Consider the following 12,731-nt stretch of genomic DNA (forward strand, 5'->3'; position numbering starts at 1 on the left):
ATTCGTCGCGTTCCGGGATTAAGGTTTTTTTTTTCTCCTTCAGTGAGAACGGCTCAAGGATTAAGTTGACGTCAGGCCTGACGCCGCCGAATTGGCAACCAACAACAGTTAGCTGGGCCTCTTCACGGCCCATCCAACGACGGCCCGCCATTACATATAAATAGTTCCCTTTGTCCGAATCATTTTACAAACTCAGACTCAAAACCCTAGACTGAGAAACCGTACACAGTTGGAGCAGTAAAAAAACTCATACCCTCTTTGGACCCCCAACACACACCCCTCACCTCTGCCCCCCCCCCCCCCCTACATTACATACCATCTCCAGCCTACTGGATACAGTTTCTTTTTACACAAGGATCAGTTTTGCCTTCTTCCTGAGGCAAACCAAAGTTTGTTGACATCAACGAGGCTCAGGCTTTGGCTGCTGCACAGACCAGTAGGTTTGCGCCGCGAGCACGCGGTCGAGTAGTTCTTGCGGAGGGATCGCTTGGCCTCTCCTTAGTTGCAGGGGTATGCTGGCGGTGTGCACCAGGTTCTTCCACTTGTCCTAGTTCATCAAACATTTCACAGCCGTTAGAAAACCGTCGGTTTGAGGTACCACATTCTCATCTGATATAAAGAGACTGCCGCGGAATCCAATCTAGTGCTCCATACTACCAGAAACATGATGATGACAAGTAGCTACAGAGGTGCGTTAGTCAGTGAGATGAACTGTGAAATGGAAGAGTGCCAGGATCTAGTGATACTGATGGCTACCAACTTGAGGAAATTCCATCGAGCCGTTTTCGAGCAAATTACCTTGCAGTCAACATAGGTCCTCTCGTTATTGCTGCCAAAGGCATGGAATTTAACGTCTTTCCACCTGGACAAACAGATAAATAGGCCCAGATCAGACAACATGCGATCTGCAGTGACCTTGTGCCAATTGGGAGGATATTACTGGTCACAAACCTTCCAAATCCAAGCTGTTCGACTGCTTCCACTAATAACTCAACCTCAGCAACAGAGAAGGGCCTTCTTTTACGTCTTTGCCCAAAATCCCTCTGCTTTGACTTGGAGAATGGCACGATGGCTAGCTCAGTTACATTCAGAGTTGGAGCAGTGCCAATGGCTTGGGAGCTTTCTGATGTATCTTGTACAGTCCCTTCAAAAGGATAATCCCCAGGATTGCTCAGACTGCAGCTTGGGGAAGGTTCTTCCCACTTCACCCTGGAAATGCAATATAGGAAATCCTTAGATGAACATAAATGATTATATGGATCATGACAATGTTTTCCTTCTTTCTGATCAGTACACCTAATAAAAATAATCCTGTATAATGGTGCAAGAAGAAACGGCTTTATCGTAACCTACGTAGATAATGGTTTCACATCAGATACACCAACAGGTTCCATTTCTTCTGGTGGTATTGCTGAAGGGTGAGAACCTCGCTCAGCTTCACACTCCAGCGTAAAGCCCATGCTATCTAGTTTTGCCCCATGGCAAATCCCAGCCTGATGAAGCGTCTTATTGTCATCTTGAATGATCTGTCCTTGAAGAAGTACACTGACACGGAGGCTGCCTTCAATTGTTTTAGTAACAGCATCTCTTACAATTCTCTAAAGACAAATTGAAATGAGTTATTCATAAGAAGCTGATGTTTCTGCACCAAAAAATATTACAAATGCAAATCAAATTTTTTTTAGGGAAAGTGCAAAGCAATTACCGTAACATGTGAAGACAAAGAAAATGCTTAATTTTGTCATGTTGGATAAGATAAAAGTTATTGTGAATCCTTTCAGTGAAATAATATTTTAGGTTCCTGGAATTAGAAACCTAACAAGACCAATCAGCTGGACATTAGCAGTTATGTATTCCTTAATTCTGTACATGTGACACCGACGTGGAACAGGGAGTACCAGATCTACTCAATGAATTACAGCAAACAACTGTTACATATACTAAGCTATTTAAAGCAAAGAGAAAGAGAATATCATGCTAGATACATTGAGTGCATGATTGTTCCTTAGCCAATAACTTTTATAAAGTAGACGTCCATACAGTGTTTTACCTTCAATGAACCAACTGTTGCATTTTCAGGGACCTCAATTAATAGCTCAGGGATGTTGAATGACTTGATGACGAACTTGACTAGAAATCAACAAAAACAATAGCAAGTCATCATGTTCATGAATTAAGTAATTGGTTCCATATATCTGCAAACTACAAAAAGAAATATCCAGATACCATGACAGCCCTCAGAAGCACATGGTGGATCCTGACCTCCCATAGAGAATGATGTCCCGCTGGCTGGAAATGGCAACCAGCATTTTAGTTTAGCAAGTTTACCAAAACAGGGACCAAGGTTATCCAATACAGTGAAATATAAAATGCTAAGTTGTACCAACTATGTGCAATGCTACAATTAATCATCCTAAGTAAAGTGCATACTTGAATTACTAAAAAGGTAAAATGGTAGGATTCCCTAAAAAAAGGTAAAATGGAAGGCTGCATACTTTCAGTTAGGGTCTCTTCATCGGATGGTTGTGCAGAGTAAAATTCAGCTACTTTTTTTGTCTTGAGCATTGTTCGATGCATTTGCACCCTTCGGCGTGCAGTGGATATCTTCTTTCCACGGAAATTCAGCTTGCTACCTACAAATAATACAACACTATTCAGTAAAATTCCTGCTATCACTACTGCAGATGATATAGAGTGGCAAAAGAAAGATTATTTTTTCTTAAGGAAAGTATATGGAGCTGTGGAGGAAATGAAGATCAACTCCAAATACCTTTATTGGACATCTTTCCACATATCTTATTACGAGCAGCCTTCCTTATCCTGGTGGCAAACAATCTCCTTGTCCTACAGTCACCTAAATAATGTGGCAAATAACCACCCTTAATTCCAGAGGTGTTTGGATGCACGCATCGGGGGAGATTTTCGTCATCGTTTCTACCTGCAGCATGCTGCACTTTACTGAAACAGAATGGAGAAGAATTATGACCCTTTTCATGGACATCCAAGTGCACTCCTGAGGTACTCTCAGAGCTAATCACGAATGGAGGTTTTATATCCAGATCCATGGTGTCAACTGAACTATGCAGAGTTGCCGCACTACCATCTACTTGACTTTTGATCACTTCTGGTCTGTCTCCATCCTCTTGTTTAACCTCTACTGATCTTGTCGGACAACGAGGGCACACTCCAATTGTTCCATACTCTGGGATTGTGCCAAGACCACAATCCAATCGACGTGGTTTTGTACAACTAACTGGTGAGCCCTTAACAAACACATCTGACTTTTCTGTTAGTGACTCCGATACTGTATCAGCCACATTTTGGGTCAATAAGCTCTCCATCTTGCATATGTTAGTTTGTCTAAGAGAGGCACAGGTACCAGCACAGCTCACTGTATATTCTTCGCAGCAATTTTGCCCCAAAGCTGTGCTATTGAACGGTGGGACTTCATCAAATTGTTCTGATTTAACAGATGTCCCATTTGAATTATAACTTGCAACTGCTCCATCTGTGTCCGTTCCACTAGATGAACCCTCCTGATCTGATGACAGCGTTTCTGCAACTGTAGCAAGCAAATCAAGTGCATACATCTGTTTTTTCTTTAGTCGTGCAGAGCGTTTGACCTGGATTACAATTGACCATTAATACAGACCCAATATGCGGATTGAAGTAGTTTAAGATAGTTTAACATGGAATCAAATATGCACCGGAGCCAAAGTTGTAGCACATGGTGTAGCACGAACTTGACCGCTGCCGCGGCCGCGCCCACGCCCGCGCCCGCAGGATCCTCTACCCGGCATCTTCCGGAACACCATATCTTGACCTCAAAGCAAGGAAGAGTGCTCATTCACAGTGAAGGAATGCCACATCCTCGTCTCTATCTGCAATAAAATTAGCTGAGATTCAATGAACATACAGCATTGTTGATTACTGGAACAATGAACAGCCATTCTACCACAACTAGAAGGAATTCTTAATCCTCTACTCCTCAACACGGGCGGAGGACCCGGTAGGGCAAGGTAGGGCGGTCGCCCTACCTTTTTGCCTCAGTTACGAATTGGGGGTGATTAAGGAGATGAAACGGGGGGCTAAAGGGCGTAATTCATTCGTGAGGTGATGGGAGGAGAAACGGCCGGGAACGAGAGAATCCGAGAGATCAACCTGGTGGCGGGCGCTTGCGCGAGGAGGAAGACGAGCGACGGAGCTGGGGCGCTCGGCAGTGGGATGGAGAGGGAGGGGTGGCGGCGCTAGCTCGAGGAGGGAGACGAGCTACGGGGCTGGGGCGCTCGGCATCGGGACGGAGAGGGAGGGGTGGCGGCGCTCGCTCGAGGAGGAAGACGAGCGACGGAGCGACGGGGTTGGGGCGCTCGGCAGCGAGATGGGCCAGGGCCGAGGGAGGGGAGGTTGCCGGAGGTGCGTTTGGTGTCTTGGCAAAAGCAACGAAACATGCCGAGCCAATTTTTTGGTGTTTGACCAAAATTTGGTGTTTGTTTATAGGGTGACCACATATTTGGCTAGCCAATCTTAGTTCAATTTTTTTTTGTCAAAATTGGTCGACTCATGGGCTAGCAAAACCATCACCAATTATTTGCCTAGCCAAATTTTTGGTAGGGCAACTTTGGGTTCAAACCAAACAGGCTCGTAGCCTCGCTGCACGAGGATATGTCTTTGGTTTCGTAAAAAAATCTACCTTTTGGGAGCCAGCTCGGCAAAACCGATCGCACGAAAAAAATCCAAGTCCTAACTGCCTCCACCTTCCCCGATTCTTGTGGCCAGCGAGCAAAAGGCTAGCAAAGCCGGGCTGAGCTACCTGGACTAGCTCATCTATGGCCCAGCTGAGCAATTCAACCAAACAGACCAGTCTCGTGGTGATAGTTGTCTACAGTTCCCATTCAGGCCAGATGCAACTCTTGATTTTCCTGCAAACTAGTATAATAGTGTTGCAGTTGATAAGGTCGGTTATGACTGACTATTTGATATACACATACTCATGACACATCTGATTTCTTCGAATTTAATTTCGACATATTTTTAATCGCGTCTCACATAAGCACCAATTTGATCAGAAAATACACTGATGCAAAAAGTACAAACCCTGCATGAGATGTCGCAATTATTGTGTATAAATTGTTTGTTATTCAGATTAGTTCTAACACAAGTTAATACATCATTGTTAGATGTTCATTTGTTCGTGCCTTTGGATTTTTATCCGTGTTTATGATAAGCAAGCTAATTTTAAATATCACCTACGATGGCGATGACTACTCTGATTGATGACAAAAGTACTTTTCCAAAATATTAAGTGAGTGATGTTTCGTTTATATATTTTTGTGTATCCCTTCGCATAAGTTATTACCATTTTTTTCTCCTATACAAAACCATTTCATAAAAATTAGCAGCGGAGTGGCTACTATAATTAACTCATGCGTATTTGTATTTGTGGCTTTACACCCGAGAAAAAATTGCATACTTACTAGATGTATTATTTGATAATTCTTGTACCGTTATTAATGTAACAATGTTTATGTTGAAAAAAAATCTGTTTATTATGCTAAATATCTACGGGTGTGTTTATATCTCACACGTCAAGTTTTTTAAACAAAAGGTTTAAATCTGAGTTGATAGTATAAAAGCCATTGGATCAGTATTTGGATGTCATCCCTACTCCTTTCTCTACAATGTTCGCTCTGAATCTTAAAGCACGATCTAGAACCAACGGCTAAACAATCTACTTATCCCTAAATAAAAATCAGCGACTTAGATTTAACAAACCCGAATATCTATTTGATTTGTTAAGTATGTAAGTATGTAGATATTTCTAAAAGCAAAAATATAACTACATAGTTACTCTTATAAAGTTCTGACTTCATAATCCACCTTTACGTGTTTTATTCTTGTGTGAAACATTCGGTTCTTTAAAAGGTACATGTCACCAGGATTATTACACAGTTTATACTTGTATGTGATGCGGCATTATACTTGCATGAGACGTAGACAGTATAAGAGAACACATTTGAAATATCAAGCGGATCCCCAAAAACAAAACAAATCTATGTACTGAAATATTAATTGTTTAAAAACAACATTATAAGAATTATTACAAAAATACAAACAAACACATTAAAATGGATTTTTGAATGAAATAACATTGAATGTTATATGTCTGTTATACAAATTCGCCCTACCTCAAAATATTTTAGTCCTTCACCCATGCTCCTGAAATGCTGAAATGGGAAGAGGTCCTCCGTAGGAGATAATCCCACCACCAAACTAAAATCATTGAAACCATACGGGCAGATGGTTGGATCGAGGCAGTACAACCGAAATGATCGAGATTTGAAGTAGGGGGAAGGTCACCTGGTGAAGGAGCATCCAGTTCCTGTAAGCGGAGATTGCGCAAACCTGAAGGAGGAATCTTCACATCGGTTCCTGTAATGGAATTGCAAACATGAGATACGAAATTGAGGGAAAGGAAGGCAAATTCCACTGTATGGCTAGAACCTGTAGCGCGGAGGAGGGGGGTTGGCTCTGATCTGATCTGACCTTTGGGGAGGAGGAAGGTCGTGGATGCTTCGCCTGAACCTCGCCGGGGCACGCGGGACGAAGGAGGAGGAGAGAAAAGCAGAGTAAGGGTAAAAACCTACGTGTGCGAGAGTTTGATATCTCGTTCGATGGACACCTAAGTAAAACCCTAAAAGAAAAAAAAATCGAGAACACACATGTATTTCCTTTGTTCGGGTTTATAAGATAATTCGTCGGATCAAGATTACAAGATCTTTATTTGCTTCCAAAACTCGAACAAAAGGACTAATCGAACGGGTCTAATATAAGCATTTCGATTTGTTTTTAGTATATTTTCTAACATTAAATTAGCATTCAACATCTATTCTTTTACTATCTCTTGACTTTTTTTAATGAGGGATTTTGTAAACTCCACCTCAATGACTATTAGTGGAGTGTCCGTGCGTTGCTACGGAAAACACTGGATCAGCTGCAACCTTGATATGCAACCGACACCATTTAGATGTGAGTGTTTGATGCAGTTAATGGAACCCCATGTGTTGTTAATGGAGGTGGAGCAGAGGTTCATTTTCTTAGAAAATAAAAAGAAGTATATTTATGAGAACCGGAGATAAACGGACGATGTCCTGACAAAACACAATGGATCCATGTTCTTAGGAAAGTAGCCGAGAAACACCAAGTGTGCCAGCAAAAATCATGCTTCCACAGCTGGCACAACCACAACCTTTAGTTTCCTATCCTTAGAGAGATACAAGAAGAGATCAGTCCTCTATAGAAAATTTACAGGAATTTATATCACAGTTCACATCTTCTTAATTAACTCCTATTGCAATTTGCTATGTCCACTACTCCTTGTACAACAACTAATCTTAGCTTTAACATATGGTTGTGCGGTTATCTTGCATTGCTTATATTATTCACATGTGCATGTGCATGTTCATGTTCATGATGTGAAACTCTTCACGTCCAAGCATCAAACTGAATTAACATGTTCTTCCAATGATCTTGTAGACCCTTTAAAAAATGGTTGATTGTAGACATACCACCATTTCCTGCAACGACGGTGCACAGAGGGCAAGGTAATGCCCCTCTAGCTTCAAGAAATATCTTAAATGAACCGAATTTATAACACCTAATTACAGTGCTAAGAGCAATATAGAACAAATTTGACATTCAATACATTTGCACCTACTATTCATACCTAGTCAATAATATCTTAATAAATATAGTAGATTAGTTTGGTGGCAAGAATATGGCAAAGATACATTAAGATAAGTAGAATGGAATAGCAGATTCACTTGAAGGCAGCGTGATTCCAGCATTAACCAATGTAAATAACCACCTATAAATACTCTATACTTGAGAGCTAAAAAGGTTTCAGGAAACCATTAAATATTATAAGATGAGGAACACATACCTATAACATTTCGAGTGCAAGAAATTTTTGGATCTACATCTACAACTAAAACATGAAGCATAATAGAGGCCTTTTTGCAGTGAACAGTGGAGAGAAACAAAGAGAAAATGTATGAGTGTATTACTTACTCACTGAAACGAAAAACAATTGCTAATACACAGTACATTAATAGTGAAACTGATTGTTTTAGACTGCTTTTGCTATACTTCACCCAAAAACTTCAAAAGTAATCCTCATAAAACTGGTCCCAGAAACCTGCAGTTGAAAAGGACTTGAAACCCCATCCTAGTTCACTGAGCAGAATAAAAAGATGGCGTGCCTGAGGTTGAAGGACATATTTTTTTTGAAGCCATGATATGAGAAAAATGGTTGATGTATAACTGAAATTTGGTTATATGGGTTAAACATTGGATCCTAAGATCTTGCAAAACCTATGAACAAATAAAAGGAACCAACCTGAACAAGAAACAATTCTACGAGAAAGACAACCAGCTGAATATTTAATTACCGATGATGTGTATTGAGTTCCACCATAAACTTCGGAGCAAAGGTAGCAACGTGAGAAATTATGATATATTTGGCTCATCTACCACCTGACTGAATAGAGCAACGGAAATCACAGCAAATTATAAGGAATGTAAAATCAAAGTACTATGCAGGGTGATAATGCCATTCAGCGCAAGACTGGAAGAGAACACCGCTGACTTCACCATGTTGGAGCCTGTGCTGAAAGCATATATCACTCACTCCTTTCCTGCAAACTCCACAAGGGATTTGACTAAACTATACACTGATGATCCCAAACTAAATACGATGAAAAAGAAGTTCTAACTAATGTAACACAAGTAAATTACCATATGTGTGTACCTACATTTTCTAAAAAAGAATTACACGTGTACCTTCTGTGATCGACGTGGGCTGCTTCCCAACTAAATTTGAATCGCAAAGGGCAACATTGTAGCCTGTATGTTACCACTAATTCAAATTGTGGAGTGAATCATAAGCATCAGGAGGAAGAGACACATGTCGTGTACTGTATGCGAACATATCAAAATGGGCACAAACGTGTAGGATGTAGTTCATATACATAAGACTCAGAGTTGACAAAATATGATATTACATCAAGAAATGCTCAGACGTTCTTAGTTCTTGCCAACCTCTTGCTACATGATTAAAGCATTTTCTCGAGCATCTAGTTAGCATCCTGTTGACCAAGTGCTTCGTGTTGTAATCATCCTATATAAAGACAATCTTCAACAATAGCAGATCTGATATTGGTGACCGACAGATGAACTCCACAAAGACAACACGAAGCAAGCAAAGCAACAGACTAAAATCGATTGGGGGAAAAACAACATACCTTCCAAAATCCAATCGACAGCCTACCTTCGGAGCGGAGATCCACGCCGCCGTCGGCGACCAAAAGCCTACGCGCCACAGGCGGGTGGGCGGGTACCACGGCGGCCACGGCCACCGCATCGCAGCAGGCATATCGCCTCCGCCATCCGCGCCTGGTGCCTCTTGAACCTGAAGCAGAGCATCATAAGCCACGCGCCCCATTGGAAATGGGGTTGGGATTGGAAGGGGAAGTCGCTGCATAGGAGCCCGGGAGGACGTGGAGGGAGAGGCGGCGAGGAGGTGTGGAGGCAGACGGTGTCCACCACGTCAACGGGATCTGGTCGGGACCATGCCGACACGTCTGAGAACACGGCGTCCACCACGCCAACGGCGACATGGCTGGGAGAGTGGACGGAGGGATCGGCAGTGATGGACCAGAGGTGCGCGGATCAGCGTGGCGGGGCGTGTTAGGAGAGCGGCGATGGCTAGGTCGATCCGGCTTCGGCTTCGGCGAGATGAGGCAGGCGGCGGATTCGGGAGGCGCGTTAGGGGCACCGGGGTCAGCCGCCACCACGGACGGAGGGCTCCGGTTTTTTTTCGCTGGTTTTTTTTGCGTGGGCGGAGGGTGAGACGACGTACGAGCTTACAGCCTAGCACGGACGCAACTGCAAATTAAAAAATAGTAAAGATTGTCTAACAAAACAAAAGTCAAAAAAGAAAGCATCGGTGGCTCTTAATAATTATATACATGTCCGATGTTTTATAAATTCATATAAAAGCATAATGTATGATTTGCAAAAGAAGAAGACCACATGACCACTCATCCGATCAAAATTGCTACGGTGGTCAGATGCACCGGGTTACCTTAAAACCCAAAAAGATGGGGCCGAGGTGGCGGGGGAGAGACGACATGCCAGAGGGGATGGAGAACGGGCCGGAGGTGTTGGAAAAAGGACGGGCAGGATAGAGATCTTACATGCGCCTCCTGCCGCCGTCAACCGCTGGTCACCTCCCTTTCGCTTGCCCTATTTTTCCGGGCATGGGGAAAGGACACCAGTCGAATTCTGGGCAACACCGGTGACGGAATTGTGGGACGGGCAGGCTTAGCGTGCGCTGCGAAAAACAATTCAGAATACGGCCCTATTTCAGTCGGTCGATTCCATGGACGTCCAAACGGTGGCCCATCAAATGCCAATTCCCAATTATGTGCGTTAGTATCTACTTCCAAACGGGAGGTTGGGTAGGAGATCAGATCTCACACACATGGTTCCATTTGACAGTTGCCCACGTTTGTTGTGGTTTTTGCTTAATCTACACTGTTAGGAAAAAATTACCGATGCACATGCGATTAATTAAAGAGTAAATTTCACACAGCCACATGTTTTGAGGCAGACTTTTCAACAAGCATTGACATATGCTAATTTGTTTGCAAAACCACACGTCTTGTGACCAACCGTCTCACTCCACGCAAAACAATGGTTTAAGCGCATTTGACGGTATTTCTTACATGTGGGTCCCGTCTGGTGTCACGTTTTTTTCATTAGACCCCTCGTTTTTTTCTTTTTTTTTCGCATCCCCTTATCTTCTTCTACCTTGAGCTGGGATACTTCCGCTCCTGGGCCGTGGTCTTCATGGCGCGTGCCGTGGGCGGCGTGAAGGGGTGCCGCTGATGGCGCGGAGCTTCCTGGCCATGGACCCCCGGGGGGCGCACGCGGTGGCGCGCAGGGCGGCAGGGCAGCACGGGCGAGCAGCCGTGCACGCGGCGGGCGGCGCAGGCGAGCGGTCACGCACGAGGCGGGCGGCAGGGCACACGCGGCGGGCGGCAGGGCGGCACGGGCGAGCTACCACGCACGCGGCGGGCGGCAGGGCGACACGGGCGAGCTGCGGCCAGCAGGGCGCACGCGACGGGCGGCGCGGGCGAGGAGCAACGCACGCGACAGGGGCGGACGTCAGTGCAGCAGCGCACACGGCAGTGTGACAGGGGCCGGCGGCAGTGCAGCAGCGCACGCGGCAGGGCGGCACGTTTCCATTGTTCGATCTCACTACACTTCGAGAAAAAACCCGAAAAAGACAATGGGTGTAATGAAAAAGACTTTGAGAAAAAAACGAAAAAGACAAGGGGTCTAATGAAAAAGACATGACACCTGACATGTGGGTCTCAACTGTAAAAAATACCGTCAACAACGCTTAAACCAGTGTTTGGGTGGAGTGAGACAGTTGGACACAAAACGTGTGGTTTTGCGGACAAATTAGCATCTATCAGTGCTTGTTGAGAAATCTGCCTCAAAACATGTGGTTGTGTGAAATTTAATCTTAATTAAACGCTATATAAAACACGCTACATATCTTTTTCTGTGCATGACAGAATAGGTTGATCGTACGAAACAAATTCGAGAGGCTGGAGAAACTGCAGCCCATCAAGAATCAAACTCCATGTTAATTTTTGGCGTCGATGTGTTTCTGAAGACGAATTTTATGTTCTCGGGGAAAAAAGACGAAATATTCTATTCTTTCTACGGTACATCAAGCCCTTGCCAACAACTAGGCCCACACGCTGACCTTGTCAATCATAATAGTCTGCGACTGCCAAGGACGGGGTAGACTAAGAGGTCACGAAAGTGCAGAAGCTTCATTTTTATCTGGAGATTTTAATCCGAGCCACCATGGTGCACCTTACATGCATTTGGGAGGAGCATTGGTTAATTTTCATTTATGCTAATTGCTACAGCAGTAAAAAAAATCTTGAGCCGGGTGCCTGTGCACCCACGCTTAATTTGCCCTTAGGAGATGTCAACGTGCGAGAGTGCGCACGCAATCCACAGCAATGCCTGCGTGGTGCACACCATTCTGAGTGCAGCCCTTCTCCGCTCAGCAGTAGCGTTCACTTGCAGAGTCTATTCAACACTTTGTTACAGGCAGGGGTATTCCAGAGCTTGCCTGGCCTCTTCCAGCTCTAACTGGATGAGCTAAAACATGTGGTGTCACACATAACACTGCTTCATGTGTATGATGACTTGAGCTAATTAACTGGATTTATATATGCTTCAGCAATCAGCGCGTCGCCCATTGGTACCTCAAAATACAGTGAACCATGGCCTTCCTTGTTAAAGGAGGGGCGAATGTGAAGCAATCTTTCTAGAAGCCCAGTTCACACAGGGCGCGGTACAGTCGGTCCGACTTCGGAAAGAAAGAAAGAAAACTGAAGGATTTTTTCAGTGTGTGTTGTCTTGAAAATCCCAACATGACCACATTCATGGTATGGATATTCGCCAAAATAGGACCACCAATGGCTCAGGGTGCTAAACTTGGTTTTCACCTTCTTATTTATCTGGTACTAGTACTGAACTTGACAGCTGAACTGAGCGTTAGCTATTCCGTCCCTCATTTGGTTTTCTCTGTTTTATTAAGCCTCTAGAGGTTCCGTCATTTTGCAACTTTCGGTCAGAATCCTCGT

At 43.9% G+C, this 12,731-nt stretch overlaps 1 protein-coding gene and 1 long non-coding RNA gene across 3 annotated transcripts; both read right to left on the minus strand.

Moving 5' to 3' along the window:
• Window positions 1-60: 60 nt before the first annotated feature.
• On the minus strand, window positions 61-4,236 carry LOC100845207 (telomere-binding protein 1). 2 transcript variants are annotated; one of them, XM_014901717.2, is made up of 10 exons: window positions 4,162-4,236; window positions 3,708-3,881; window positions 2,771-3,623; window positions 2,496-2,633; window positions 2,227-2,289; window positions 2,051-2,130; window positions 1,354-1,598; window positions 952-1,209; window positions 799-862; window positions 61-547 (listed from the first exon to the last, which is right to left on the minus strand). In XM_014901717.2, the coding sequence occupies exons 2-10, from the start codon at window positions 3,813-3,815 to the stop codon at window positions 401-403; spliced, it is 1,956 nt and encodes a 651-aa protein (XP_014757203.1). In that variant the 5' UTR covers window positions 3,816-3,881; window positions 4,162-4,236; the 3' UTR covers window positions 61-400. The 2 variants fall into 2 exon arrangements, with proteins under 2 accessions (XP_014757203.1, XP_024316500.1); XM_024460732.1 differs by lacking the exon at window positions 4,162-4,236 and having other exon boundaries at window positions 2,771-2,854; window positions 2,939-3,623.
• Window positions 4,237-6,036: 1,800 nt separating this feature from the next.
• On the minus strand, window positions 6,037-6,875 carry LOC112271516. The gene is made up of 2 exons (XR_002964604.1): window positions 6,358-6,875; window positions 6,037-6,270 (listed from the first exon to the last, which is right to left on the minus strand). It is a non-coding gene; the product is annotated as an uncharacterized LOC112271516 (long non-coding RNA).
• Between the last annotated feature and the right edge of the window lie 5,856 nt (window positions 6,876-12,731).

The sequence above is a fragment of the Brachypodium distachyon genome, chromosome 3, assembly GCF_000005505.3.
Source record: "Brachypodium distachyon strain Bd21 chromosome 3, Brachypodium_distachyon_v3.0, whole genome shotgun sequence".
Lineage (NCBI taxonomy): Eukaryota > Viridiplantae > Streptophyta > Magnoliopsida > Poales > Poaceae > Brachypodium > Brachypodium distachyon.